Source organism: Cygnus olor, chromosome 5 (assembly GCF_009769625.2).
Source record: "Cygnus olor isolate bCygOlo1 chromosome 5, bCygOlo1.pri.v2, whole genome shotgun sequence".
Taxonomy (NCBI): Eukaryota; Metazoa; Chordata; class Aves; order Anseriformes; family Anatidae; genus Cygnus; species Cygnus olor.
Window position 1 is genome coordinate 49,963,947 of NC_049173.1, and position 24,002 is coordinate 49,987,948.

At 42.8% G+C, this 24,002-nt stretch overlaps 1 protein-coding gene across 3 annotated transcripts in view; it reads left to right on the forward strand.

The window, feature by feature from the left end:
• The window catches only part of LDLRAD3 (low density lipoprotein receptor class A domain containing 3), a 110,961-nt gene that overhangs the window by 13,686 nt on the left and 73,273 nt on the right, over positions 1 to 24,002 (forward strand). For all 3 annotated transcript variants that reach the window (XM_040558335.1, XM_040558336.1, XM_040558337.1), the window contains exon 2: positions 19,622 to 19,768. In XM_040558335.1, coding sequence (XP_040414269.1) covers positions 19,622 to 19,768 — 147 coding nt within the window. The remainder of the gene's footprint in view (positions 1 to 19,621; positions 19,769 to 24,002) is intronic.

Sequence of the window (24,002 nt, forward strand, 5' to 3'; positions counted from 1 at the left end):
TTCAGTTGCCCTGCTTTGAATTGTAGGGTATTTCTGATGGTTTTCCATCAAAGTAGGAATTCATCATTTTGGGATAGATGTCAGCTGTACTTTTTTTTTTTGCCGTATTTTTGTGAGGATCGCATTTCAGATCCCCCCATCAGACACAGACTGGGAATTAGGCAGGTTCTCCTTCCTAGCCGTGAGCGTTTCCCAGCCTTGAAAGGGCAAGTGCCTCCAGCCCCCAGCATGGAGAATGGCAGGTTTCTCTTCTGGCAGCAGTTTGGATGCTGGAGAGGGGAACTTTAAAATAGACGTCCAGGAAAATATGTGGTGCTTGTTTTTGTTAGCATAGGGTAGGCTCTGTACCGTGTAGGGTATGGAATAAAATAAAAATGAGGAAGCGGTGCGGTGTGACAGTCTCACATGCTTAGAAATGAGAGGTGGGAAAGGACTTCTGGTTTATCTGAGTAGTTTATTCCCTAGTGCTACTGTAAGCTTTTTTTTTTTCTTTTCCCAGTTCATTGTCCTGTCCAAAGGTAAGCAGGTACAACAGGACTTGAATCACTTTATCTTCTGATCACTTTTAGTTCAGGGCGTTGTCTATCGTAGAGAATCCGAACTGCTTAACACCTGGGTAGGATTCAGCCATGTGAATCCTTCCCAAAGGCTGTGCTACGGCCTAATAAATAGCACAGTCTCCAGAGCATGTGTTTTATCTGAGTCTGGTTTGCCCAGGAGGCACTGGAAGAGGAATGTATTGTTTTTTTTTTTTTTGTATGAACTTACACAGATTCCAAACAGATTTAGCTCTATCTGAAACACAGATCGAGAATTATTTTATTATTATTTTGTACATTTTTGGGGCTGCGTGTCGAGATTCTTCTGCTCTTCAAATGAGCCTACATGAGTGTATTGCAGTGGGTTAACTCCCTGTTTATCGACGACCTGATTCTCAGAAATGAGTCTTTTTGTTTTCAGGTGTTCTGGTGTCTTTAAACTTCATTGAAATGACAGGGCTGGAAAGAACATCAGCGTCACTAAGCTGCTTTGTGAGATTTCCTAAAGATTACTTCATTTCTTCAATTTCCAGTCAGCAAGTTTTCTTTAAAAAATGTTGGCTTCTAAAACCATATTTCAAAAGATGAAATTTCATTGAAACGGAAAGAAGTTAATCATTTTAGCCAGCTGTAATTTGTTCTCTTCACACAGTGTCACTCTTACCTCTCGTCAGAGGAAGAAGAGAATAATTGGACATAAAAGGTACTGCTGCTTCTTGTGAAGCTGTTGTTAAAACTGGGAGTTTGACTTGAATTTGGTGTGGCTGGGATGTTGCAAGCAGGCATGCACCTGCGCGGTGTGTTCCTAAAGATATGTTTTTTAAAAACTCACGGAAAGATTTATTGCGGACTTCTCTAGGCAGCGAATTGAGGAGGAGGAAAATAGTAATTTTAAAGCCTGAGTACCAATGGCTTAAGCCTCCATTTTTCACAAGCAGAATGCTTGTCTCTGTGCTCCTTTTCTCCAGTGTGACTCTGATGGCTTCAAAGGGGCAACTGCAGTGTAGGACCGGTGCAACGGGAGGAGGCATCCTGAGGTGGGCTGGTGGACGGGGAGCAGTGGCTGGGTTTCTGTATGCTGACGTACCGGAGGGGTTGTGGTGTCACCCTGCTCCAGCAGACACTGAACGACGTGACGATCTGCTACGTCTGGGCCTGATGAGAAAAGTCACTCCAGGTACATGAGCCTGTTGTGTCAGTGTGGCCTGGCCCTTCCTGAAACAAGTTGGTTGCAGGGTTATCTGAAACGTACTGAGAAGTACTCCATGGGCACTCACATAGCGACAGTGGAAAGGAAGAAAGAACGTTTATCATCAGCTTGAGGACATTCATGTTTGGGATAATGTTGTGTTACAGACGTTGAGGTGCCCCTTTTTTAGGCTCACGTGCGGAATTAGCTTGTGTTGTTCAGTGGTGATAACACGTTGGTTAGGTTTGTTCATGCGGTCATCGGTTGTCATGTAGTCAGTACTCAAAGCATTCCTTTTAAATTCGCCTCTCTGGAAATCTGGAGGAAATAAAGCCATAATGTAACAAGCTAGCGGATAATTTAAGTGTTGCTAGCTAAGCTGTGTCATCTGCTTCATATAAGAAGCACATGAATATGGCATAGGGCACTTACAGCCTGTGACTTCTTTACCAAGAAAGAAGTTGTTTCATGCTAGGGTCCTGGACAAGTTTTAGCATTGCGTTATGTTTTCTCTATCTTAGTTTTCCCATTATATTTTTCAGCTAGTCCACAGGATATAGAAAGGAAAGATTTATGCACATCCATGTTATAGACTAAATTGTGTTTGAATATGTGAAAATTAATTGCATAGGAGGCTAGGAAGATGGGAAAGACCCATAATAATCACATTGCCTTTTCTTTTCTTTTTGAGTGGTATACATTTAAGTAAAACGAATTCAGTTTATTAGTAGACCTTCACATGTTAGCCCTTTCTTGAAGGGGCTAACCCGTGAACAAAAGAGAAGCCCTGTTGCTTAAGCAGAAAGCAAAGACTAGAAGATCAGTGCTTTCAGTATAATGGACAACCGTGCAGTTAATTTTTTCCTGCAAATACTCCAGTTACATGGCCATTAGCGGTTACATTATTAATGAGGCACTGCTGAAGGAAGCTACTTTTGACTCTCTCCTCTGAGTGCCAGTCGCCAGGGTGGTAGGAGCCCCTTCCAGCCGAAGTGGTGCGAGGTGCAGACAGGCTTTCCTCCAGACTCGAAGAGGAGAACAGGGTGAGTTGTCGGTGTCTTTCACAAACCTCAGCACTTCTAGTTCTTGAATTTTCTGCTACATTACCATAACCAAGGAGCATCCTCTTCCATGCAGGCCAGCAAAGGCCTGTCGGGAAGGAGCAGGCTGGGTCTCTGGGCGCAGAGCAGCCGCCCTGCTGTGCAGCATGGGGCCGCAGGTTGTCCAGCCAGGTCGCTGTCTCCTGGCTGTGCTTGTCCTGTGCCCTGGGCAGCGTCGTGTGTTGTCTTCCACTAATGTCACGGTTGGAGTAGCCGTCCTGTTGAATTGCTGTGGCAGTGTGTCACACAGCATTAGTGTTTCTGAGGACAATAAGGAAAGGAATGTTTAAGAGGAGTGTCCTTTCTTGGAAGCATCTTAAAGGACAGTGACTTTTTTTTTTTTCATATAAGAATAAAAAAGATCCCTAATTCATGGTCGGTATGATCTAAATGCAGGATTCCTCATCTCAACCAAATATTTTTGACTTTGTAATGTTGACTTCTGTGCTAAAGTACTGATCTCCATGCACTTTGTGTCACTAGCACGTTACAGAAGTAGAAGTGAAAGGTAAGTTTAGGAAAGATTATGTCTAAATGTGCTAAATGAAAGCCCCCTCCTACTTCCTTTGTGGGAGGAAAATTGCTGGTGCTTAAGTCTGCTCTTTTTCACTTTTTCCTATTTGCCTTGCATCTGGCCTGAAGTATTGGATCTCTTTCTTAAGCTTTTAACTAATTTTCAGGAGTCACAGCAGGGTCTACTACCTCAGAGAGCTTTGTGCCCTACCCGTGAGGCCAGTTTCTGTGATCCTAATGAAGCAGATTCAGAGAAGAGAGAAAACATCAGTATTGATGGTCCTAGTTTACCAGGCTTTTTTTTTTTTTTGTCTTGAGAAAAAATTAGTTCTTGTGACAGCAGCGATGCTCAGATGTGATGGCTCTCAGAAATGCAGAGGCACGAGACCGCTTTGCCTTGTCGTTGCTGCAGCCCACCTGAGTGAAGTGGGATGTGAGAGGCTTGCTGGTGGTCTGTGTTTTTTTGGCAGTGGCTGTCAGTCTAGCACGATTACCTGCAGAGTGCCCTTAAACCATCCATTATGTACAGTTCTCGTTGTCTTCTGAATTCCTTGTAATGTGTTGTAATGTGTGGGAAGGACAGGAAGGAAAGTGCAAATGTGTGTGTAAGTGGTAGCAGAGAGCCTTAGAGCTAGCCAGTTACTGGTTTGAACACGATTGTTACAAAGAAAATATGCTCAGGTTCTCCTCTATCCCAGAGTTGTCTCTTCCTTCTTGCCTCATCTTTCCCAGATTTGATAGCTGCTTTGCAGAAATCTTGGCATTGCTCGGCACAAGCAATTCGCTGCTCACTGACCTAAAAGAAATTACTGTTGAAACTCAGCAATGCACAAGCTGTGCTGCCTTTGTCATTATGCAGTAAATACAGTGGTTTTTCTTGTTATTATTTCTAACCAGAGGTAGGGGAAAAAATAAACAAGCTTTCCTGAAATGCGATATACCTTTCTTTTAATTCTGATTAATCAAATAACATTCTCTACCAGTAAAATAAACACAACGTGAGACCCACCCAGTTAAATTTACACCCTGCAATTTTCAGACGTTCATTGCCACTAAATGGCTAGAGTGACTGGAGCCAGACACACCTGCTTTGCAATTATATCTACTGGGTTGGTATTTATGGCAATGCCCAGCTAAGCCAATGAGATGCAAAATTAAAAATTAACCCTTAATGGCAACATGCTGAAACTGCTTCTTCATTAGCATATTCATCAAGGCATTTGGCAACCCTTCTTATGGTCCATCTCAGGAGCTACCGCAAGTGATAACACTTGCTTTCCTAGAACCTTGAGAAAAGATTGGGAAATCCGTAAACTTAGTGGATCCTAAGTCTCAGTTCGCTTTTGTCTGAAACTAAGCGTATCCTGTTATGGAACCAAGTAGATAGGCATTTTGAGAACAAAAACTTTAATATTGAATATTTAGAAGCCATGTCTTCTGCCAAGGTATCTTGAGTTCCCTATAATATTATTGACTTTTGATTTTGTTGAAAGTTTTTGCAAAATTCATGAGTCTGTTCTCTCCAGGCCCCACCTGTAACTGCAGGCAGTTCCCCAGCTCATCGGTTTGCTTCACAGCTCCTGGCGTTTGCCAGTTTGGTGTTGTGTGTCAGGACATGCCTTTGCCCCAGCTTCATTGGAAAGTACTCCTTGCAGCCTGCATGAATACGACAGATGCCAGGGGGAAGGTGGAGCTTTTGGGGATTGTTTACCCAGCAAAATGATGCATGAAGTTATAGCAAGGTTTGAGAGATTCCCTGTGTTTTGTTTTGGCGCATTTAAGAATACCTGTTGCAAAAAATGTTGAGTGAAGTCTTAAGGTGAGAATGGTTTTGTAGTTAACTGGAAACTTGATAATTTGTGTTAACTCACTGTCTGTCCCATTCTTGGTCCATCCTACTAAAACACATCCAGGTTTGGAAGCTGCGAGTGGTTAAGTGAGGCACCCAAAATATACGGATAATTCTTCCTTAGCTGGAGCGTACTATGAGAGTTTTCTTCAAGATTTTTTGTCTAATAGGCACCTTGAGTGTGGTAGCATAACTTTTTTTTCTTTTCTTACTATATTTTCTGAGGCAAGGATTGGTATTTAAGAAGCAGGTACTACTTTTCTTTGTTGGATACTGTTCAGAGGATTTTAAGAAATAAAGGAAATGGAGTTGGCAGGAATCAGAAGAAAAGTGGAAAAAGAAGAAAGCTGTTACATCACGTAGACTAAATTCTGAACTGTTTCTTCTGTGGCTCCAGAGACTTGGGCCAGAGCTCTGCCACAGTTGCCTCCAGCTCTCTAGGGGGAGCGTTCAGTTTTCTCATGCATGCATTGAAAGTTTTTATGCTTTATCCTAAATCTTTTCTGCTCATCTTTGTCCCAGTATTCTTCACTCCTCTCTGTGGTGTTAAACGTAGCAACTGTTGAAAGAGCCAAAATCCATAACTGCATGTATTGCAAACAAACCGGACTTTACGGCAAGCTTGAAAGCATTTTGTAATATATGGTGTGCACGGATGGTGTCTTGCTGTGGCAGTATTTGCTGGGAAGAATCGGTCACAACTGCCTCACAAAAAGATCGCACACCCACGCTGCCCACCCCACATGAACATCCCCTCTGCCTGGAGGCACTACACGGGCTCCACTGTAATGGAGAAACATAATTCCTCTCAGCTTCTGGTACAGTGAATAAGTGAAATAGATAAGGTGAAACTAAACTCATGTGAAAGGAATGAGCCTCTCACTTCAATATAATCCCTGCTGTGTATCTTCCTAACAGCATGTTTCCCATTGACAAAATGCAAATGCCATTTATTTTTCTGTTATTGATTTGCTTATAGAAAGCAGCAGAAATCTAATCCATGCAGCAAATTCTGAGTCGCTTTATCTTCTGTATATATTTTTATTATTACTGCATAGAGCACATCAAAGAACTCTGTTTGAACAGGAGAAAATCACATTTTAGATAGGTGGTTATAAAAACTGTTATTTTTCACTCGAAGTGATTATTTTCTAGGTCTCTGGTAGTGATTATGGGAAATTCCCAACTTCAGCTAAATAACCAGTTGTATACATCTGTCATGCCCGTGTCCCATCTTATTCTCCCATTTAACTTGCTCTGAGGCTTGCTTAGTGGAGGACACATGACCAGAGCTACCAGTAAGGGGCAAATGTGCACCATTTTTTATAAAAGAAACCTCTCAAGTCTAAAGTAAAAGCTAAGTCTCTTTGGATAGACCTGGGACATGATGTTTGAAGAGACTTGTGCCTTGTGATGTCTTGCTGATGAATCAAACCAGTATGTGAGCAGCAATCTCTAAAATATCATTGCGAGAACGATGCGTAAGTCCTAGATGATCTGAAGGGTGCTGGTGTTGGCTGTGTCATGGCTTGTCACATTTTCAGTATAGGGTGGGTAAAAATTAGCTGTTGATAACCCAACCTGATGATCCTCAGAAGTCAAGGCTCTATTATTGCTTGTCACTTCAGAATTAGTTTTTGGAAAGGTGTTTCTGTCCATTTCTGTGTTATCGTTGCACTGGAGAGGAACAGTTTGCCTTTCCCCTTGAAGCTTCAAGGGGATTCTCAGTTCCCTTTGCACAGTGTTTTGTCACCCAGCTCATGTGGCATTTCCAGGTTTATGTTTGGCCTCTTTTTGGTCTAACTCTTCTCCTTGTTGGATTTACATTCCTGTTTGAAGAGGTTTACATCTATTTCCAGCAGATGCTTCTTTCCAGGACCAGCACTGCCCTGTCTCCACAGGTAGCGTGCTGCCACTGGCACATAGTACAGTCGCTCTGCTCTTCTTAAACTGTTGCCTTTCCTCAGCTCTGATTGCCTTCTGCTAACTGGTCCTCTAACTTTAGCAGTTGGTTCAGTGTATTGTTTGGAAAAACATTCTTGTTCCTCTTCCAGACTTTTTTAGCAGCCTCAGGAGAGAGGTTTCTGGTCTCCTTGTTTTCTGTTCGTAGGCCAAGACTTCAAAGCAAGAGCCGAGTTGCCTTCCTGGGGCAGGGAAGTCTGCAGATCTATCTCTCTGTGCTTAGATTAAAATCTTGGTTATCTGTCATCAATCTCCTCACACTTGGAAATTAGCTCAGTGCTGTTGAGTGAGAGGCTATGGGCTTTTTCTTTCTTGTTAAGGACGTTGTCGCTGTTTTGTTTTGTTGCCCTGGCCTGCTTCCTGGCCTGTCTGGGACAAGGCCTCTGCAGAGCCTCCTTCACTGCTGGGCCCTGAGGTGTGCCCTTCTCTTGCTGGCCCACAGCCACAGTGCTCCCCTTGTTCCCGCTGCCACTTACTGTCCCTCGCAGTTGTGCTTCACTGACATGCGGTCAAGTCCTAAGTGAATAAATTATAGGAGAATATTGTCAGAAATTCATCATTTTGTTTGCTCTCCCGCCTCTTGATTAACTTCATGCTTACACTGAGTTCGCGTTCAGAGCCCTGCGCGGTCCCCTCTCAGCATACCTGTCATCCTGGGTAAGATGTCAGCGTGGGATACCAGCCTCCTCCACCTACGTGCTTACTGGGACACAGCACAGCTTGTCTGCTTCTGGGGCGTGGCTTTCTTCCTTGCTGGGGAGGAAATTTTGATACGCAGCTGCCAAAATGATTATTGCTCTTGAAAACTTCTCGCTGCTTAAAGAAGAAATTGTAGCACGGTTGTTAGGGACAAGCAAATTTATTAGACTAAGTGATGTCTTTGGGGTTGAAAAATGCAGAACTAAGAACTAAAGGCTTTTGTGATAACTTCATTCAGGCTTGTTGCCACCTGTAGAGGAGTTTGCGCAACAGGATATCAAGAGGGAAGATGAGTTTATAGCCAGGGAATGGGGAAAGACAGGGGCTACTGAGCTCTGATTCAGATCAGCTTAAGCTGTTGAGGAGATGTACCTTTAGCTAGCTAATCACAGCTGTGTACAAGAAGCAGCTACGGTAGGTTTGCCATCATGCTTCTGCCACTGACCAGTATCATTCTGTAATGTCATCCTTTGCCGTATTTGGAGTCTAAGGTCTCTGGAGGTGCGCAAGTTGTTTTGTTCTCCTTGGTGGGAGGAATATTCTTCTGCTTACTAGTCATCAGTTTCTCTGAGCCACTTACAATGTGTAGTTCATACTTAAATTGCATTCACTTGCAGAGGTTGATTCTGTGTGTGATCGGTATGATGCTCTGGGAGAAAGGAGCGCAGAAATAATAAACATTCTTACGAGTGCTGAGTGACTATTTGATGGAGAAGGGGCAAAATGGTATCTTTCTAGCATCCTTCTAATGGAGCAGATCAGCATTCTCCTTTGTTACTGCTTTTCGTTTCCTTTCCTCTCCTATGTTCATCTCTTATTGCAAAATCAGGCACTGTTGCTTTCGTATGCGGGGGTGTAGAGAAGGCTAGTACTATCAGTATGAGCTACTAGTGCTGAACTTCTACAGTGCTTTTTATGCCTGTAAATTACAGCACACTGCAACCATTCGATGTAGTGAAATGCTCCTGGAGCATCTGTAATAAGAGTTGTTTTGTTTGTTTTCTTTACTGTCCTTTACACTGTAAGTGGCAAAGGTTCACAGTTAACTGTTCCCCCTCCTTGCGATTACTTCTCATAGGAGCATCGTTTAAGTTACTGTTACATGGCACAATAGCACAGATTGAGCTAGCACTTGAAAGTGGGGAAATAAACTAATACTGAAATAAGTTGTTTTCTCCAGACAGAATGGCCATAGGATTTTTCTTACGTCTGGTGTAAGCCAGACCTAACAGAGTCTGTTCAGCTAGAGGCCGGACATTCTAGAGTTTGCTAATAATCATCTGTGAAAGTCGCTAAGTACAGGTAATTCAATACATGTTTTTAAGCAAGAAAATGTGGTTAACAACAGCCTTTTATGACCTGTTGCATCTGTGTAGTGCAAAAAAACCCAACAACCAACCTTGTAGAAGTAAGTTTCAAACAGCAATTAAAAACCTGGGATCTTTGAATATAGTAGTTCAGACTTTGTGACTGGGAAACTTAAACCCAATTGTTCTAGGTAGGTGTGTTGTTTTTTTTTTAATTTTATTTCTATGGATAATGCAATATTGTGTGAGGGAATTTAAACTTAGCCCCTTCCAATTGTTAGGAAAACAAAGCAAAAAGGATCTCAGCCCTTGTTGTTAATTGGAATTTCCATTCATCAGGTTTGTTGTTACAGGCTATTTCTTTACGTTTGGTTAATTTTGACCATTGAGTTCACTTTTTTTCTGGATCTGCAGAGTTGTTAAAGTGGTGTTTGAAAAATGTTTCTTTACCTACTTGTCTCAAAAGCATGTACCCAAACTACACTGATAGGATTCATATGGGCTTTGCAGCCCTTCATCAAAATTCCAAATATAATTTCCATTCAAACTTTGTTGTTCTTCTTTTTTCTTCCTATCATTTAATTGAACAATGTATTTTATTATTTTCTTAATCTTAGTGTTCACTTTGTACGAGATTTACTGTCCTGCTCTGACGGCTGTCCCTACCGGTTTACACAAGCTTGTGATTTACACTGGGTGATGCTGTCGGAAGCGTCCTGCTGCCAAGGAAAACGTAAAACAAAGAGGGCTGTGTTTGCTGGGAGAACAAGTAGCTTGAACCTAGACATAACAGCAGAAAGCGACTATATACAGATCTGTATGTAGCAGTTTGGTTTCATCACGCATGAATATTTAAAGGATTGATTTATGGGTGACTGGTCAGGCCCTGCACTGCAAGAGCATTTTAAAATTTTATGTTCTGTTGTGTTTCGCAGACAGAATGTAGTTGTCTCAGTGGTCTGTGAAATAAAGGCAAGGGTGTATTTAATTTCTTAGGGAAGGAAGATCCTTGAATAAACTCAGACTCAGTGGTAGTATTCTTCCCATCTCTAAGATGTTTATCTGTTGATAGGAGACTGTTTCTTCCCTCCCCTCCCTATCAGTAGGCCAGGCAAGATTAGTCCTCTGACTTCCTGCTCTTGAAGAAAGGAGAAAAGAATCGGCCTGGAAATCTTATCACGAGGTGGACCATGAGTACATTTCTCTTACCATATCTTATCAGCAGAGCAAGCAGTGAGATGAGACTGGTGGAGGGAGTTTCCACGTGAAGAGTTGCTGTAGATAGAGGAATGTAAAGGCTGCCCCGACCGTGAGCGGTGTCGGTTCGCCCAGAAGGGTGGCCGCAGCCTCTGCGGTAGGTCGGCCCCACAGCGAGAGCTGGTGTTGCGGTGTGCGGGACTTCTGCTGCTTCAGGAAGCGTTTCCAGCATCTCTGCTCTAAGGGAGCTGGCGTTAGGGCTGTGGAAATCACGTGTGCTGTACCTTCCCAAATGGTGGTGGCTGGAAACTTGAGCATGAGGTCTGCTAAACTGAGATTTTCTGTAATCGTATGGGGGGAGTTTGATGTAAAGATTTGATCAGACCAGTTGTTTGGAACATAAACAAGTGTGGGATTACTCACTTTATACACTCTCTTTGTCTGTGCCCTATAAGAGTAATTTAGGCTGTGGTTTCAGGATGACTAGTACCAGATGAGCAGATAGTGCAGGCTTGCTGCAGACAGCCTATCTGTTCAGTTAGGTAACACACAGCAGTGTTGGCTCTGGGAGGACAGATGATGCTGTAGTGATCACAAAGTTTACCAAGGCATACTTACCCCTCTGCCCCCCTTATAAAATCCAAGCCTTTAAAGCATAACTGGCAGAACAGTCTCACAGGTTCTTTACTGTGTCAAGCTCTTGTGGTATTTTATTCATGTGACACTAGTTATGGTAAAACTTGATTTACTGTCTCTTCAAACCATGGTCCGAATCCATTTGAGAGGAAGGTAACACACCTAGCTGGTCATGAAGGTGTCGCAAAAATTGCAATGACTTCAGGCAGCCTGGCAGCGTAGCTGTATAATTATGACAAAGTACATGCAGGTGCCTTTCTTCAAAGGAAGAGAGGCAGAGCAAAACAAGATAAAATACTCTTCTGAGGTGCTAGACTCAGACTAGAAATTAACTTTTCTGTCCTGTGTAGGTGTCTGTGGTTCCTAGTGTGATCCGTGAGGTGGCTTACTGTTGTGCTTTGTCGCAAGGTAGCTGGAACGTAGTGATGAGAGTATTATATGTGTGGTTCGTGGAGAAGTTAGATTCTTTCCTATACGTGCAAGTTCCGTGATTTGTTAAGAAGAGCAAAATATGAAGTGTGCCGAAAGGGTATAAAATCAATAGGATTAGCTTTGCTTCTGACTTGTTTGAATGTAGAAATTGTCTTTACCTTTTGGTCCTTTTTTGCTGTTTTTGCTGCTCTCCCCATCAAGCTACACAAAGTTGGGTTGATTGAGAACCTGAGCGTGGAGCTGGTGTGGTGGCACTTAGCAGTCAGCTTCCTTCTGTCAGACGGTCGGTTCTCCCTGGGCTTGTTTCTGGGGGGCTGCTCGGTGCACTGGGCGGGCTGCCTGCTTTTGTTCAGCTGCACTACTGGAATCTCCTTTGTGCCACTGAGTGTCATCTGCTCTTTTGTGAAAGATGATGGTAACCTGTGGATGAGATGAAATGATAAGAAAAGATTGAGTGTTCAGTAACCTGAAGAGGATGGTTGGTGGAATATATTCTTTGTGTTTCATATTATTATTTTGTATTGTGTTAACTTTCCGTTTAAGTGCCCAGAGATAACAGCTATGCTCTTCTGAAAATATAAAGAAACACATAATTAGGGAAAATGTTTCTAACAATTAACATCCTCTGGAACGGAGGGTGCTGTGTAGGTGCATGTGCCAATTTGCTGTGCAGTCATGGTTTTCACAGTTTGCTTAAAATCCCTCGGGGTGGAACTGGAGAGGAGTCTGGGAAAGACAAAACAATCCTAAATTTGGAGTATTGATCTTGCTCTGAGGTTGTGGTGCATGTCTGGGAATCTTGCTGGGGAATGCTCCTTCTTCACGGTGTACCCAACTCAGTAATCTAAATAAGTGGTTCTGCCTCTTCTCTTCTTCTGTTCAAACTTGTACTAGTTTGAGGCTGTGGATGTGGTCCTTGTTCACTCTGTACTGCGAACAGCTGATAGCCTGCTTTTCTTCCACCACGCTAGCTGTGCCTAGAGCCCACGGACCTGGGAGATGTATTATTTCTGGTGTGTACTCAAGCAGCTGCACTGCAGACAGACAAATATGGGGGCTCCAGTGAAATGCCCTGTCCCCCAAATATAGAATCCAGCCACTGAGGCTGTAGGATTAAAATAAACTTGTTCACCTCAGCTCGCTTTCTGCTTCTGCACTTAGTGTTGCAAGGAAAAAGCAAGTGGTTGTTTATTAGGGAATGATTTAGAAGGCTATATTTAATTCAGGATTTCACATGGCTAAGTGCTGAATGGCAGCCACCTGCTATATGGAATGTGCCAATTGCCTCGACTAATACTGTAGGATGTTTAGAAATAGATATTCTATTCTATCCCTATTATATTATGTATGGTGGAGCTGGTGATGTGTTCATTTCTCTCTAGTTCAATAAAAGGTATCTTTTGCTGTGAGGAATTAGCGGGTCAAGGATGGGCATCCACTAGCACACTGACTTCCTGAGCACTGTGTTTTTTTGTATAAATTGAAAAAAGCTATCCGTTCCATAGAAATGTTGTTTGCATTGACTTTGGTTTGCCTTGGTAATGTTTAGTGTTTTAATCAGAAGTAGCTTTAGGAATTTCTGATGTTTTGGCTAGGCCTGATCCATTTTTAAGTCTTGAAAATGCTGGATACAGAATGTATTACATCTCAGAGATCAAAGCTGGAAAACTGAGGGAGGGAAAATTGAACCTAAATGGTGAGCGGTTCCTCGAATTAATCACTAACTTACGTGCTGCTTCAGCGAAGAAACGTTTTTGAGAACTTGTATTGCAGTGGAGCTGTCAATATGTCTTTACAAATAACCCTCATAACTTATAATGTTGTATAAGCAATGTAATCATCAGGCAGTTTAAATGAGGATAGGGGAGAGTAGGGATTAAAATTGTTCAAGGGGATTTAAGTTGTCAGATAATCACTGGCAGGTGTCCTTTACTTGTGACAGATGGCTCAGGTGTTGTCAATGGTTTCGCAGCAGAGCAAGAGAGAGCTTGTCTTACTCTTTACTTCCCAAAGCCATCCTGAATATGCACTGGGATGTTTTTCTTCTCTTCTGGCAAGGTATGTTTGCAGTAGCACATAGGAAAGCAAATCATGCTGAAGATAAGCATTTATGGGGATTTATGAGATACACTTACAAACATGCAGCTGCAAACAATTGTTTGGGTGATATCAAAGGTGTTAATGTAAGAGATGAAAAATAAACTTAGTTCTTGTTAGTGTACATACCCTTATCTGCTGGTGCTGTTAATGGACACTTACGCTCTATGTACTTGGATCCAGCGTGGGACATTCCTCTTAAAAGCTAGTGTCTTATTTTTATTTGAACAATGGGTAAATTGTAGAGAAGAGGTCGAGTAACTCTATTGTCACAGACTTTGGGCAGCTGCACTAGTCCTGACTTCGGTATGATCTCAGAAATACAAATCGTCAGTACCGTGGGTTTCACTGAGCTGTTACACCATGTCGGCCTTAGTTCCACCGGTGTTACCTTGCTGACACCTGTGTAGCCAGTGAAGTTTGTGCGTGTATGTGTTAAACTGAGGTTGATATGCAAAACATAATGTATGGGATTTCTTCATGCTCAGCTTTTGAATTTCTTTGCTGGATGCATCTGTGTTGGTAGACATCTGCAAAGGAGATGTGGATTTGGTGAGTCAGATGCTTCATATCAACATGAAGAAATATGAAGAGATGCATCTGTCCTCAGCGCCTAAATCCACAGAAGCAACTGGACCTGAATGTAAATATTTGTAAATAGTTTTGCAGTCTCTGAAGAAACAAGTCTTGTGATATCCTGCCAGGCACTTAGCACTGCTTGTTTGCTGTCTGAGACGACTGAGGAAGATATAAAAGCATTTGCTGGAGTCTGCAGGTATCTTAGAACTATAAAATATCCCGAGCTGAAAGACCCACAGGGATCATTGAGTCCAGCTCGTGGCTCCACAAAGGACCACCTGAAAATTGAACCATGTCTGTTGTTCCAAGGTCAATGCACTGAGAACACCATCTTACAACTTTCTTAACTGATATACAGAAAAGTGTTTAAATACTCCTGAAAGCTTAAAATAAAATTCCTGTAGTTTCTTCCAATAAAAAAACACAACAGACTATATATGCCTATGTTAACTAAAAAATAATATTTTTTAGAGAGGTTCATGACCGTTAAGTCATGAACTGAGGTTTTAATCACAAAAGAGGAAGTTAAAGTAACTCCTATCTTTAGTTGTGATGTTATTTGCTGGTGAGCAGGTACTGGAGGTATGTCTTCTTGATGCTGTCTTGTTGCAGATTCCAGCTACTGACTTATTCTAGTCTCTTTCTCATGTTGTTTTCACAACATGTTGCAGATCTCAGTAGAGTGAGGACAGATTGCTGATGTGCTGGCATCAAACCTGGTGTGGATTTACACCGGGCAAGGGAACGATCAGGAAGAAAGAAGGAATTCGTTCAAGTATGGAGCATACTGTGCATCGTGTGTTAGGCAGGTAGTCGTAAGTACCCATCCAGCATCACAGTTACACACCAGCCTGGATCAAAATCAGTCTCTTCGTGTTTGGAGAATTTTGTACAGAGATCCATTGAAGTATCCAGTGAAGATTCCCACAAAAGGCATGTCAGAGGTTTGGCAGTGGAGTTCATCCACTTCATCCTCGGTGACAGATCTTCTCTGCAGAGGCTGAAGTTACTGACATCATTCATGAGGATGTTAAACCCGTAAGTGTCTTGTATTTCTTCCTCAAAAGCTCCTTGGCCAGAACGACTGCCTGTTCTTACTGATTACACTTTCTGATACAGACACAGCAGTGTTATCAGCAGTGATCTGTTCTGTAATGTGCACTTCTCTGGAGTGCTTTCAGGTAAAGTGGTGGTTTTTTTTGGGGGGTGTGAAAGATATCCTTGACTTGCTTTGTTAATGTAGTGTGAAGTGTTCAGTATGACTTGTCCTTTTATTTATTTATTTTTTCTCTGATTCTTGTTTAGCAAGTATTAAATATTTAGATGCCAGCATTTTTGGAAGTGGCTGCTAAAACAGATTGGCTTTCCTTACTCAGTCCCCTTCAAAGTGAAACACGAGTCCCTTTTTTTTCATTCAGCCCAGATGGTATGCTTTTTAAAGTGAGCAGTGTGGTGCGGCGAAAACGGACTACTTCTTTCCCCTTCTTCCCCTCCTCCTTCACTTAACTGAACGCATCCGTGCAGCTCATATTTGGGTTGAATTCAAAATTAGTCAGAGAGGCTGCAGGGTAAATATGTCAGCTATTGGAAAGCCAGCTCTGCCAGATTGAAGGAATTTCTGCCCTGCCAACAAGCAGTATAGCAAGTTGGCTGCACGGAATCTGACATCTGTACAGACCTTATCAGAATTCTGCTTCAGTCCTCCAGAAAAATGGACGAGGTGATCTAATCTGGTCCTTTCCGTGCTGGTACCGCTGCTCCTCCCCACGTACACGTACAGAGCACCCCAGGGCCCTGCAGCGGCCGTGCACTCAGCAAGTGGGCAGGAGCATCGCATTCCTGCGGGCTGGGAGGTGATGACCACATGGAGGATTTCCTTGTGGGCCCTGAGGGCTTTTATATCCGATAGAGGAGGCTTCCAAAGTAAAGGAAGCGAAACGAGCTATAGGATTTAAGCGGTTCCACATGTGCCATTGCTTTGACAGTTCTTTGTCCACCGGTGGACTTTGTTGGAGAGGGAGTAACACACGTAGTGAGTTGCTAGGTGCATTGACTGTGACTCTGAAACTGCTCTGTCTGTAACCTGCGACTCCATTCCAGCAGCAGATGAAGGTTGTATTTTAAGAGAAAGTGCTCTTGCTTTGAAATAGAATTGAGTCAGAGTTCAGTGTTCCCATTCTGCAGCAGAGCTTGCACAGGGCTGTCAGCAAGTAACTTAATCTGCCTGTATCTTTTGTTTCCTCTTTAGTAAAAAGGTTAGTGCTACATCCTTATTGTAGAAGAGCATTAGAGGATATATTTATTATATAACAAAGGAAACATAAACAGCTTAATTTTAAACAAAAATTGGTATCTGTTCTTGGCAGGTCCCTTCAATTTAGTAGGGTTGGAGTACAGCCTTTATTTAAAGGTGTTGATAGCTTTTTTGGGGGCATTGTGTCTGGGTTTGAGTCTTTTGCTTTTTGGCATGGTCTACGTTTTTCATTAAAGAAGCATGGAGATACAGAGATCATGTTGACAGCTTTTCAGGCAAGATGCAGCAGCAGATTTGCCAGGAGCTGAACTTTGGTTGCTCTGTGTAGGAGGTGTTAGAGTCTTTGGAAATGCATCCAGTTATCACGTTGTCTCAGGAATACTGCGATGCTTAGAGGGGAAAAGACAATTTTCTAGTTAGGGCAGGTCTAGACCTAGCATGTGTTCTTAGCTAGCAGCTTGCCCAAGGAGGTCTTGCTGGAGTGTTGACAGCAGCGGTTTTCAGTTTGAGAGGTGCAGCTTCCATACGGAAGTAGAGCTGGTTAGGGGAGAGCTGTAGGTAGGAGGATTAGAAAAGAAGCTAGCAAAGAGCGACAACACGAATGAGAATGGCACCTTTTTCTGATGGTATTGCCTAAAGGTGCTGCCTAGGCGCTTAGGTTTTGAGAGAACTAAATCCTTGGTAATTCCTAGTTTCCTTGTGACACCTGAAACACCTTCACTTTACAGCAGAGATTTAGTCTTAGCTTGGAAACTAGCTTTGTCAATCTGTATTTGTAGTATTTGCAAACTTGTAAAGTTGCTCTGATGATAAATATGTTTTGTCAACTACCTGAAAAGTCTTCCAGTGGTACCAAACTGGCATGAAAGCTTTTTTTTTTTTTTTAAGAGTCAGGAAGGAGCTTAGGTTCTACTCCTGAAGCTCTTGGACACGTTACAACAAAGTTAAGAGTGTGGCATATTGGCTGTGTCTTTCCAGTGCAAAGAAAATCCTGATTTCTTCCGTGTCTCGATCTGCTGAAGGCACCTCTCACTTTGCAGAACTGGGGGAGGTTTCCTGCGGTTGCAGGCAGACGTGTTGTTAGCATGCAGGGGGTTTCCTAATAGGAGGTTGTGTAACGCTGACAACTTCTCCTTCTGTGCAGCTGTTTGAGTGTGGTGATTTTGGCTGGGTGATTACTTACCAGGTACAGGTCAGTGATACAAAGAAGGATTTGAATGTGTTCAAGCTCAGGTTTAAGGAAAACAAAAGCAAAAACCCACCCCACGCTTGTGGGTCGAACGTAAAACTGCAGCACGTTGTTACCAGCGATGCTGTAAGACTGCAGAAGCCCAGGGGTTGTCATTGACGGTGCTGTATCTGATCAGCATTTCCTTGCAGGACTAGCAAAGGACAAACCATTTTCATTGCTGGTTTAGGGACAGGGGCATGAAGAAGGGCTGGGCACGGCTCTTGCCGCATTGCTGCTGGGAGCAGGTACGTTCCTGAGGGAAGGCAGTGTGTCACCGGGCCAGAGCTGAGCTTCCCCCTGTCCGCACCCAGAAGCAGCCTCTTTGCATCGCGGCACAGAGAGCAGAACCACTCTTTCGTGGTCAGAAGAGCAGTGATGGAAAGGAATGAAAGCGATAAAAGCAAAAAGACATTAAATTGTCAGCTGCGTAGCCTGGGCTTGCTTTTTGCTGGCTGTCGCTTTCTTCCTTCAAGGTGCTAATAGCAGGAACATTGCACATGGCTCGAGGTGTGTGGCCAGTGGTTAAGGTTGCCACATCTGCCTCACAAGCCTGTGTTTCCACTTTGCTTCTGAATTACCTTGTCTTTCAACAGCTCAGGGCAAATTTCCATTAAGGTGTCTGCTCTGTGCTGGCAGAGTCTTAAAACATCCCAGGAGAGTCAGGCATTTGCAAGGAAGGAAATTTGAAAGGAAATGCGCTGTGTGGGGCAGAAATAGGCATAAAAATACTTTCCGAAGCATTCCTGTCATGCATCTCTTGAAACAGTGATGTAAACCTTAGCGGTGTTGCCTGTGCTAAGGGCAGAGCGTTTCACTACGCCACGGGGGTGCCGTCTCCACCTGGCTGGGTCCAGAGCTTCTGGAGAGCCTTGTGCTCAGGGGCATGCTGCTTCAGCGGCACGGTTCTCCATAGGTATTGTCTGCACCGAACCCCTTCCCCTCCGTGCTGCAGGATTGAGCTAGGAGAGGCTCTTCCCTGAACGTGGTGGGGGCCAGCAGCCATGATCTGCCAGGAAGGGTTTTGTTTCTGTTTTTTGGTGGAACGTGTACTTGGAGCACATTGCCTGGGACTAGTCTGGACTGTGACAGAGGAAGGTGGGAGAAGGATCTTCTTTCTCTCGTTCTCTGCCTTGTCTAGCTGCTTCCCTCCAGATCAATGGCTTGAAATGCCATTCGTGCTGCCGTTGTTTTGGGAGTGTCAGTCCTCTCGCACAATCTCCAAGCCCAACCTGCGTTTTGGACCTGTGGATGAATCTCTTTGCCTTATTAAAATATTTGTGCCATTAACTTCCTTCCCTGAGGTTTATGTTTCTGTCATCTGTGTTCCCAAAACAATGAAATTTGGAGGCACAATAAATGAAAATTACTAGCTAAAGCTGTTACAAAGGCAAATCTATTCTCTTCATCTCTTGCATCCTCCCGCTATACCCTCTCTACTTGGCAGCCTTTCTAATGTGCAGTTGCCTTACTTGCCTGTGGACAGATGTATGGCAGGGCGTTAGACTAAGACCAAGAAGCTCAGTTCTGACTTTGACCAACAGCCCTATGTTTGAAACTTAATTGAAAAGCTCATATGAATTAGTCAATGTGCTACATAGTTCCTAGCCCTTGGGTAACAACAACAACAAAAAACAACAAGTAATTCTGCAAGCTAAATACCGGTCTGACAGAAGCATGGGAGTGTGGAGCTGATGTCTTGTAGCCTCATCTATTTTACTTAGGAATTAGAGAGCTTTTTTAGCAAGTCACTTTAACCTGAGGATACGCAGAAGGCTAAATATATGTACTGAGGAAGAAAACAGCAAGAAAGAAATCAGTAAAATGGGGAGTGTGAATGGAGAACAGGTGAAATCATGATTTAAGGAATGAAGTACTACCAAATACTATATGTAGGATGCTGATAGGATGATATAACAAGATAACTGGTGTCAAGACTTTGCCTGAAGTTCGTTCTACCACTGATAAACATCTTGCTTCTGCTGTCTTTTTTGAATACCCTGTAAAGTTTTCTGTTTCTCTTTGTTGTTGTTGTTGCAGAGAGCCAACTGTTGCCTGGGAATAATTTCACCAATGAATGCAACATTCCTGGAAACTTCATGTGCAGTAATGGGCGCTGCATCCCAGGGGCCTGGCAGTGTGACGGGCTGCCAGATTGCTTCGATGACAGTGATGAGAAGGAATGCCGTAAGTGACCATTGCCGTGACCTTGGTGTGCCTGATACCACAAGGCTTGGCTAGGTAGCATTACTGGTGTGTTCGGTAGTATACGTTAAGTAAGCAATGAAGCTACTGCCAGTTTCTTAATTTCTTTATCGTTTGAGAAGATATATGGCCCTTCCTATTATTTCTGGTCTTTAAGGTTCTTTAAATTGGCCAACTTTGATTCAGTGCTTGGTAGCAGGTACCTAAAACCCTATTCACAGATGGATAAACTGAGACAGACTTGACCTGTGGCTCTTCCAGTGGAAGACTGATGCCCTGTGTGATTGCAGGGATTCAACATAAAGGCCTATATAATAAAGACCTTAGTTGTGTACTGCTGTAAGTTGACCTCCACAACCATCAAGAGAAGTCCCTTTGTTTCAAATTTTAGCTGTATCCTGTTACTTGTGTTCCACTCCTCTCAAATTGTAATTCTTAGCCCTTTGAAACTTAATAGTAACTTTCTGCAAAATAAAGGGAATGAATTGGCTAATAATGTTTGCATGTTTTAATCCTCCCTACAGCACTCCCAGTTCTAGAGAGCTTAAAAAGGCTTTGTGATTTCATCTCTTTGTTAGCACTAATTAAGTTTTAGTTAGTATTCTGCAACATTTAGTTAGCATGAAACTTTCTAGGCTATGCGGTGTATGCAGACATCAAAATTATGCTGCAGCATAACATCATGATATGAAATCCAGTTGGGAGGGAAAAACCCTCAAATGTTATGTTCTTCTAAAGTGTCTGAGAACTTTCTGAGAAGTAAGTTAGTGCTTTTTGTCTAACAAATGTTGCTCCTTTACATGTGTGCTTTATAGGGGTTTTTATTAATCTTTTTGAGAACCTTACCTTTCAGCCAACACGCTTCAAGGACGTTATTAGCTTCACTTGTGGAGCAGAATAAAGAATAGCTTCTTCCAAATTCAGTGACTAGAAATACGATGTTTTGTTAAATGCTTGCTTCTTTAATTTGATGCCTCACCTTTAATTCCAATTTTCCATCCCTTTCAAAATAAGGAGTCTTTAATAACTGTGCTGTGGAAATCCACATACATAGTCCTGCTTTAAACCAGTGAGCTTTTTTCTGCTTCTAAGGCATTAAAAGTATCTGTATAAAATATCTGATCCTTTGTAGTCTTTCTAAAGCGTCAGACTTATGTTGCAACATTGAAGACAGGTTAATTTATTGTTGTTGTAAGGATTGATCAGTTGTGCCTATCTTTTTAAACCCTAGCAGAATTGTTATTAGGGGGAGCTTTGACAAGAATAAAAAATGTCCAAAGTTCAACATGCACCTTTTGGTCAGATGTTCCTGATGACAGCAGCTGCGTGACTTGCAGGTTCCTTATTACCTAGCTGTTGAATATGCTGCTGGCATGGCTTTTGGCGTGCAGTCACTGCTTCTTAAAACGAGCTGAATGAAGGCACTTCTCTGTATTCGTAGGATGCAAACCCAGAGATTTCTGTCTCTCCTCCTAAGAATATTGTCATCCTCTGCCTCGCAGGAATTTCACTTCTCCTTGTTAGACTAGAAAATCATAATAAAAATTTACAGTAATCTTAAGGAAGATTTTCTTAATGAAGACTGGGCTGGACATTTGCTCATGAATCAGTAATGGGAAAATACGCTTCATGACTTGCTGTTCAAAAGCTTTCTTACTAAAATCAGTTGGGTCTAGTGAACTGCAGGCAATAATGAACATAGTAACTGACAATAAAATATAAATAGCTGCAAAATGACAGTTCATAAAAGTTATTCTTGTCATGACAGACTCAAATAAGCCTTACTGATCTAGGTTATGTTGCAACTACGAAATCATATTTCTGCGGAATTTTTCTTTCTTGGGTTTTTCATTTAGAGACTATCAACTCTCTTGATTGGCTAACAGTTTTCAGGACGAGCATCCTTTTGATCATACCCAAGTTAATGGAGGTAATTAGACTGTTCTTTCTTCTTCACATACATCTACCTGCTCTAACTGATCACCTTCATAATGTAAAATCAGCATGGAAAAGAGACAACAGGGAGAGCAAGGGATTCATATCCTGTGCTGGCTTGCTGTTAGCAGGTCAGATAAGCCAAAACAGAATGGAAATAGCGCTCATTTGAATCTCCAAGCAAGAAATTAATATTCATGCAAACAAGGCTCTGTAATGCATCCAGAGAGTTTTAAGCTGCCTGTTTTGCATCTCCTTCCTCTCTGTTTTACTAGACAGCTTTTAACAGCTGCTGTTTGTGGGGTGCTACGCCCCGTGCTCCTTGCAGAGTCATGGTGTGTGTGTGTGTGTTTGCTTTTTCCTGTTTAGGACCATGTCAGTGGTCACAAAGTTCACAAGAGAAATGATCTCGTCACCAGGGTCCCCTTCATTGGCAGGTGTGGCAAAGGGACAAGAGCTGTCCCTGGGAGGCAGAATTACGGAATTATGAAGGAGGCTGGAAAGGCTTCGTGGTGTTAGTTGTTGGCTTATGACTGAGTTCAAGAAGCTGGTTTACTGTCTCGAGGATGGATGATCCTTCTAACCCAGGAAATATCCCATTTTGAATCCCACTAAGCACCTAGACTTCTGGACTTGCTGATAAGCTTACGAGGGCCAATTCAGTCTCTTAAATATGTGGGTATAGTGAGTGCCACAAAAAAAGTTTTTGTTTTTGTGATGAATTTTGAAAATGGGCCAACTCTTCTGAGGTATTCTTATAGTTGTCACCAACCAGTCTTTTACATGGTGATGAAAATTTGGATCAGTTTAAACAATCCAAAAGTGGTGGTAGAGAGTTTCTAGGTCAGAGCTAAGCATTGAAAGGCATTTCGTTTGGGAAGGGTGGAGGATGAAAAATCACTTGTCTCTTCTCCCCCTCTCCAGCTTGTGCCAATCTGTAAAGAGAGGTTCATAGATTAATTTAAGCTGGAAAGGATTCTGGAGGTCTTTTGGTCCAGCTGCCTGCTCAAAGCAGGACTGGTGTGGATCAGAGTCGCTCAGAGCCTTGTCTGCTCAATTGCTGAGCATCTCCAAGGGTGAAGAGTCCGCAGCCTCACTGGAATCCTGCTCCAGTGTTTGTATATCCCTTCCAAGATTTTTTTCCCCCCTAATATATAATCACTTTCCAGTGATTGAAGCTGAAGCAAGCGACTTTTAAAGATATGCTGTGTGGTTAATGTGCAGGCCCTTAGTGTTGGGGAGAGAGGGGTGTAGGAGCCTAAGAACTGATCCTCCTGACTGCAGAAACAGCAGTGGGAAATTGAGCAGGTTGGCACTCAAGATGTATGTGTGTCACATCTGGCTGTGTCACTGCACCAGCAGCATTGGTTACTAGTGCCAAGTTCCTTAAGAGAGGGCAGCTGTGCCTGAAAGTGCTGTTCTAGGATCACAAGGCTTGAGGGACGTGCGTCTTTGTGTATAGGTAGAAAAGCTTTATTTTTTTAAATTGTTTTAGGCTAGGCTTTGTTACCTTCCTGCTATCAGAATAGGGCTCTCCTTACTACAGCTTACCTTGCAGCAAAAGCAGAGCCCTTTGTTTTCTGCTGTGATGTTGCTTTGCATTAGCTGAGCTGTTGATAGTGGAGACAAAGCCGTAGGAGTTGCATTAGCAGCACGAGATGGCTGAGTTCCCAGTGTGTTACTACCCTGAGCCATGCTTTAAGCTGCTTTGTCTGTGATTCCTCATCGACTAACTACTTCACATTTAAAGGCTTTAACCTTGCTTTAAAATGTTTGTCTGTGAATAGGAGCTTGCTTGCTGGATTCAGATGGTCCTGCAGGCTGATATCTTTGTGAAGCAAGTGCGCTGTGTTTTGGCGTGCCCACGGAGGCAGTTTCACACGTGTGCCGTCAAGTGCAACGTCTTTCCCTCCCTTTTGGATTGCCTTATGGTTGAACATGGGTGCCCAGCAACGTCTGATGAATTCCATTGCTGTGCCATTTTGTTCTGTTTATTACCCTTCGGAGATGAAAACTTACAACTCTGAAGTTCTGCTTTTTGTTTTCTGCAGCTCTTGTGTGAAAAATGCTGGTCTGGATTTGGAGGAATTCTGCAAAAGCAGAATTATGTATGCTTTGTCCATTCATGTCTGCTCTTCCTTCTGTTCCACTAGTGCTTTTTCTGTCTTCTCTGTGGAGGACCTTCTCTGTTAACCACGTCACTTTGCTTGTGGGTTTTTTCTTCATCTTCTGCATTTGCTAGAACCCATACCATCTGTCGTGTTCCTGGCTTCCTCTCTGC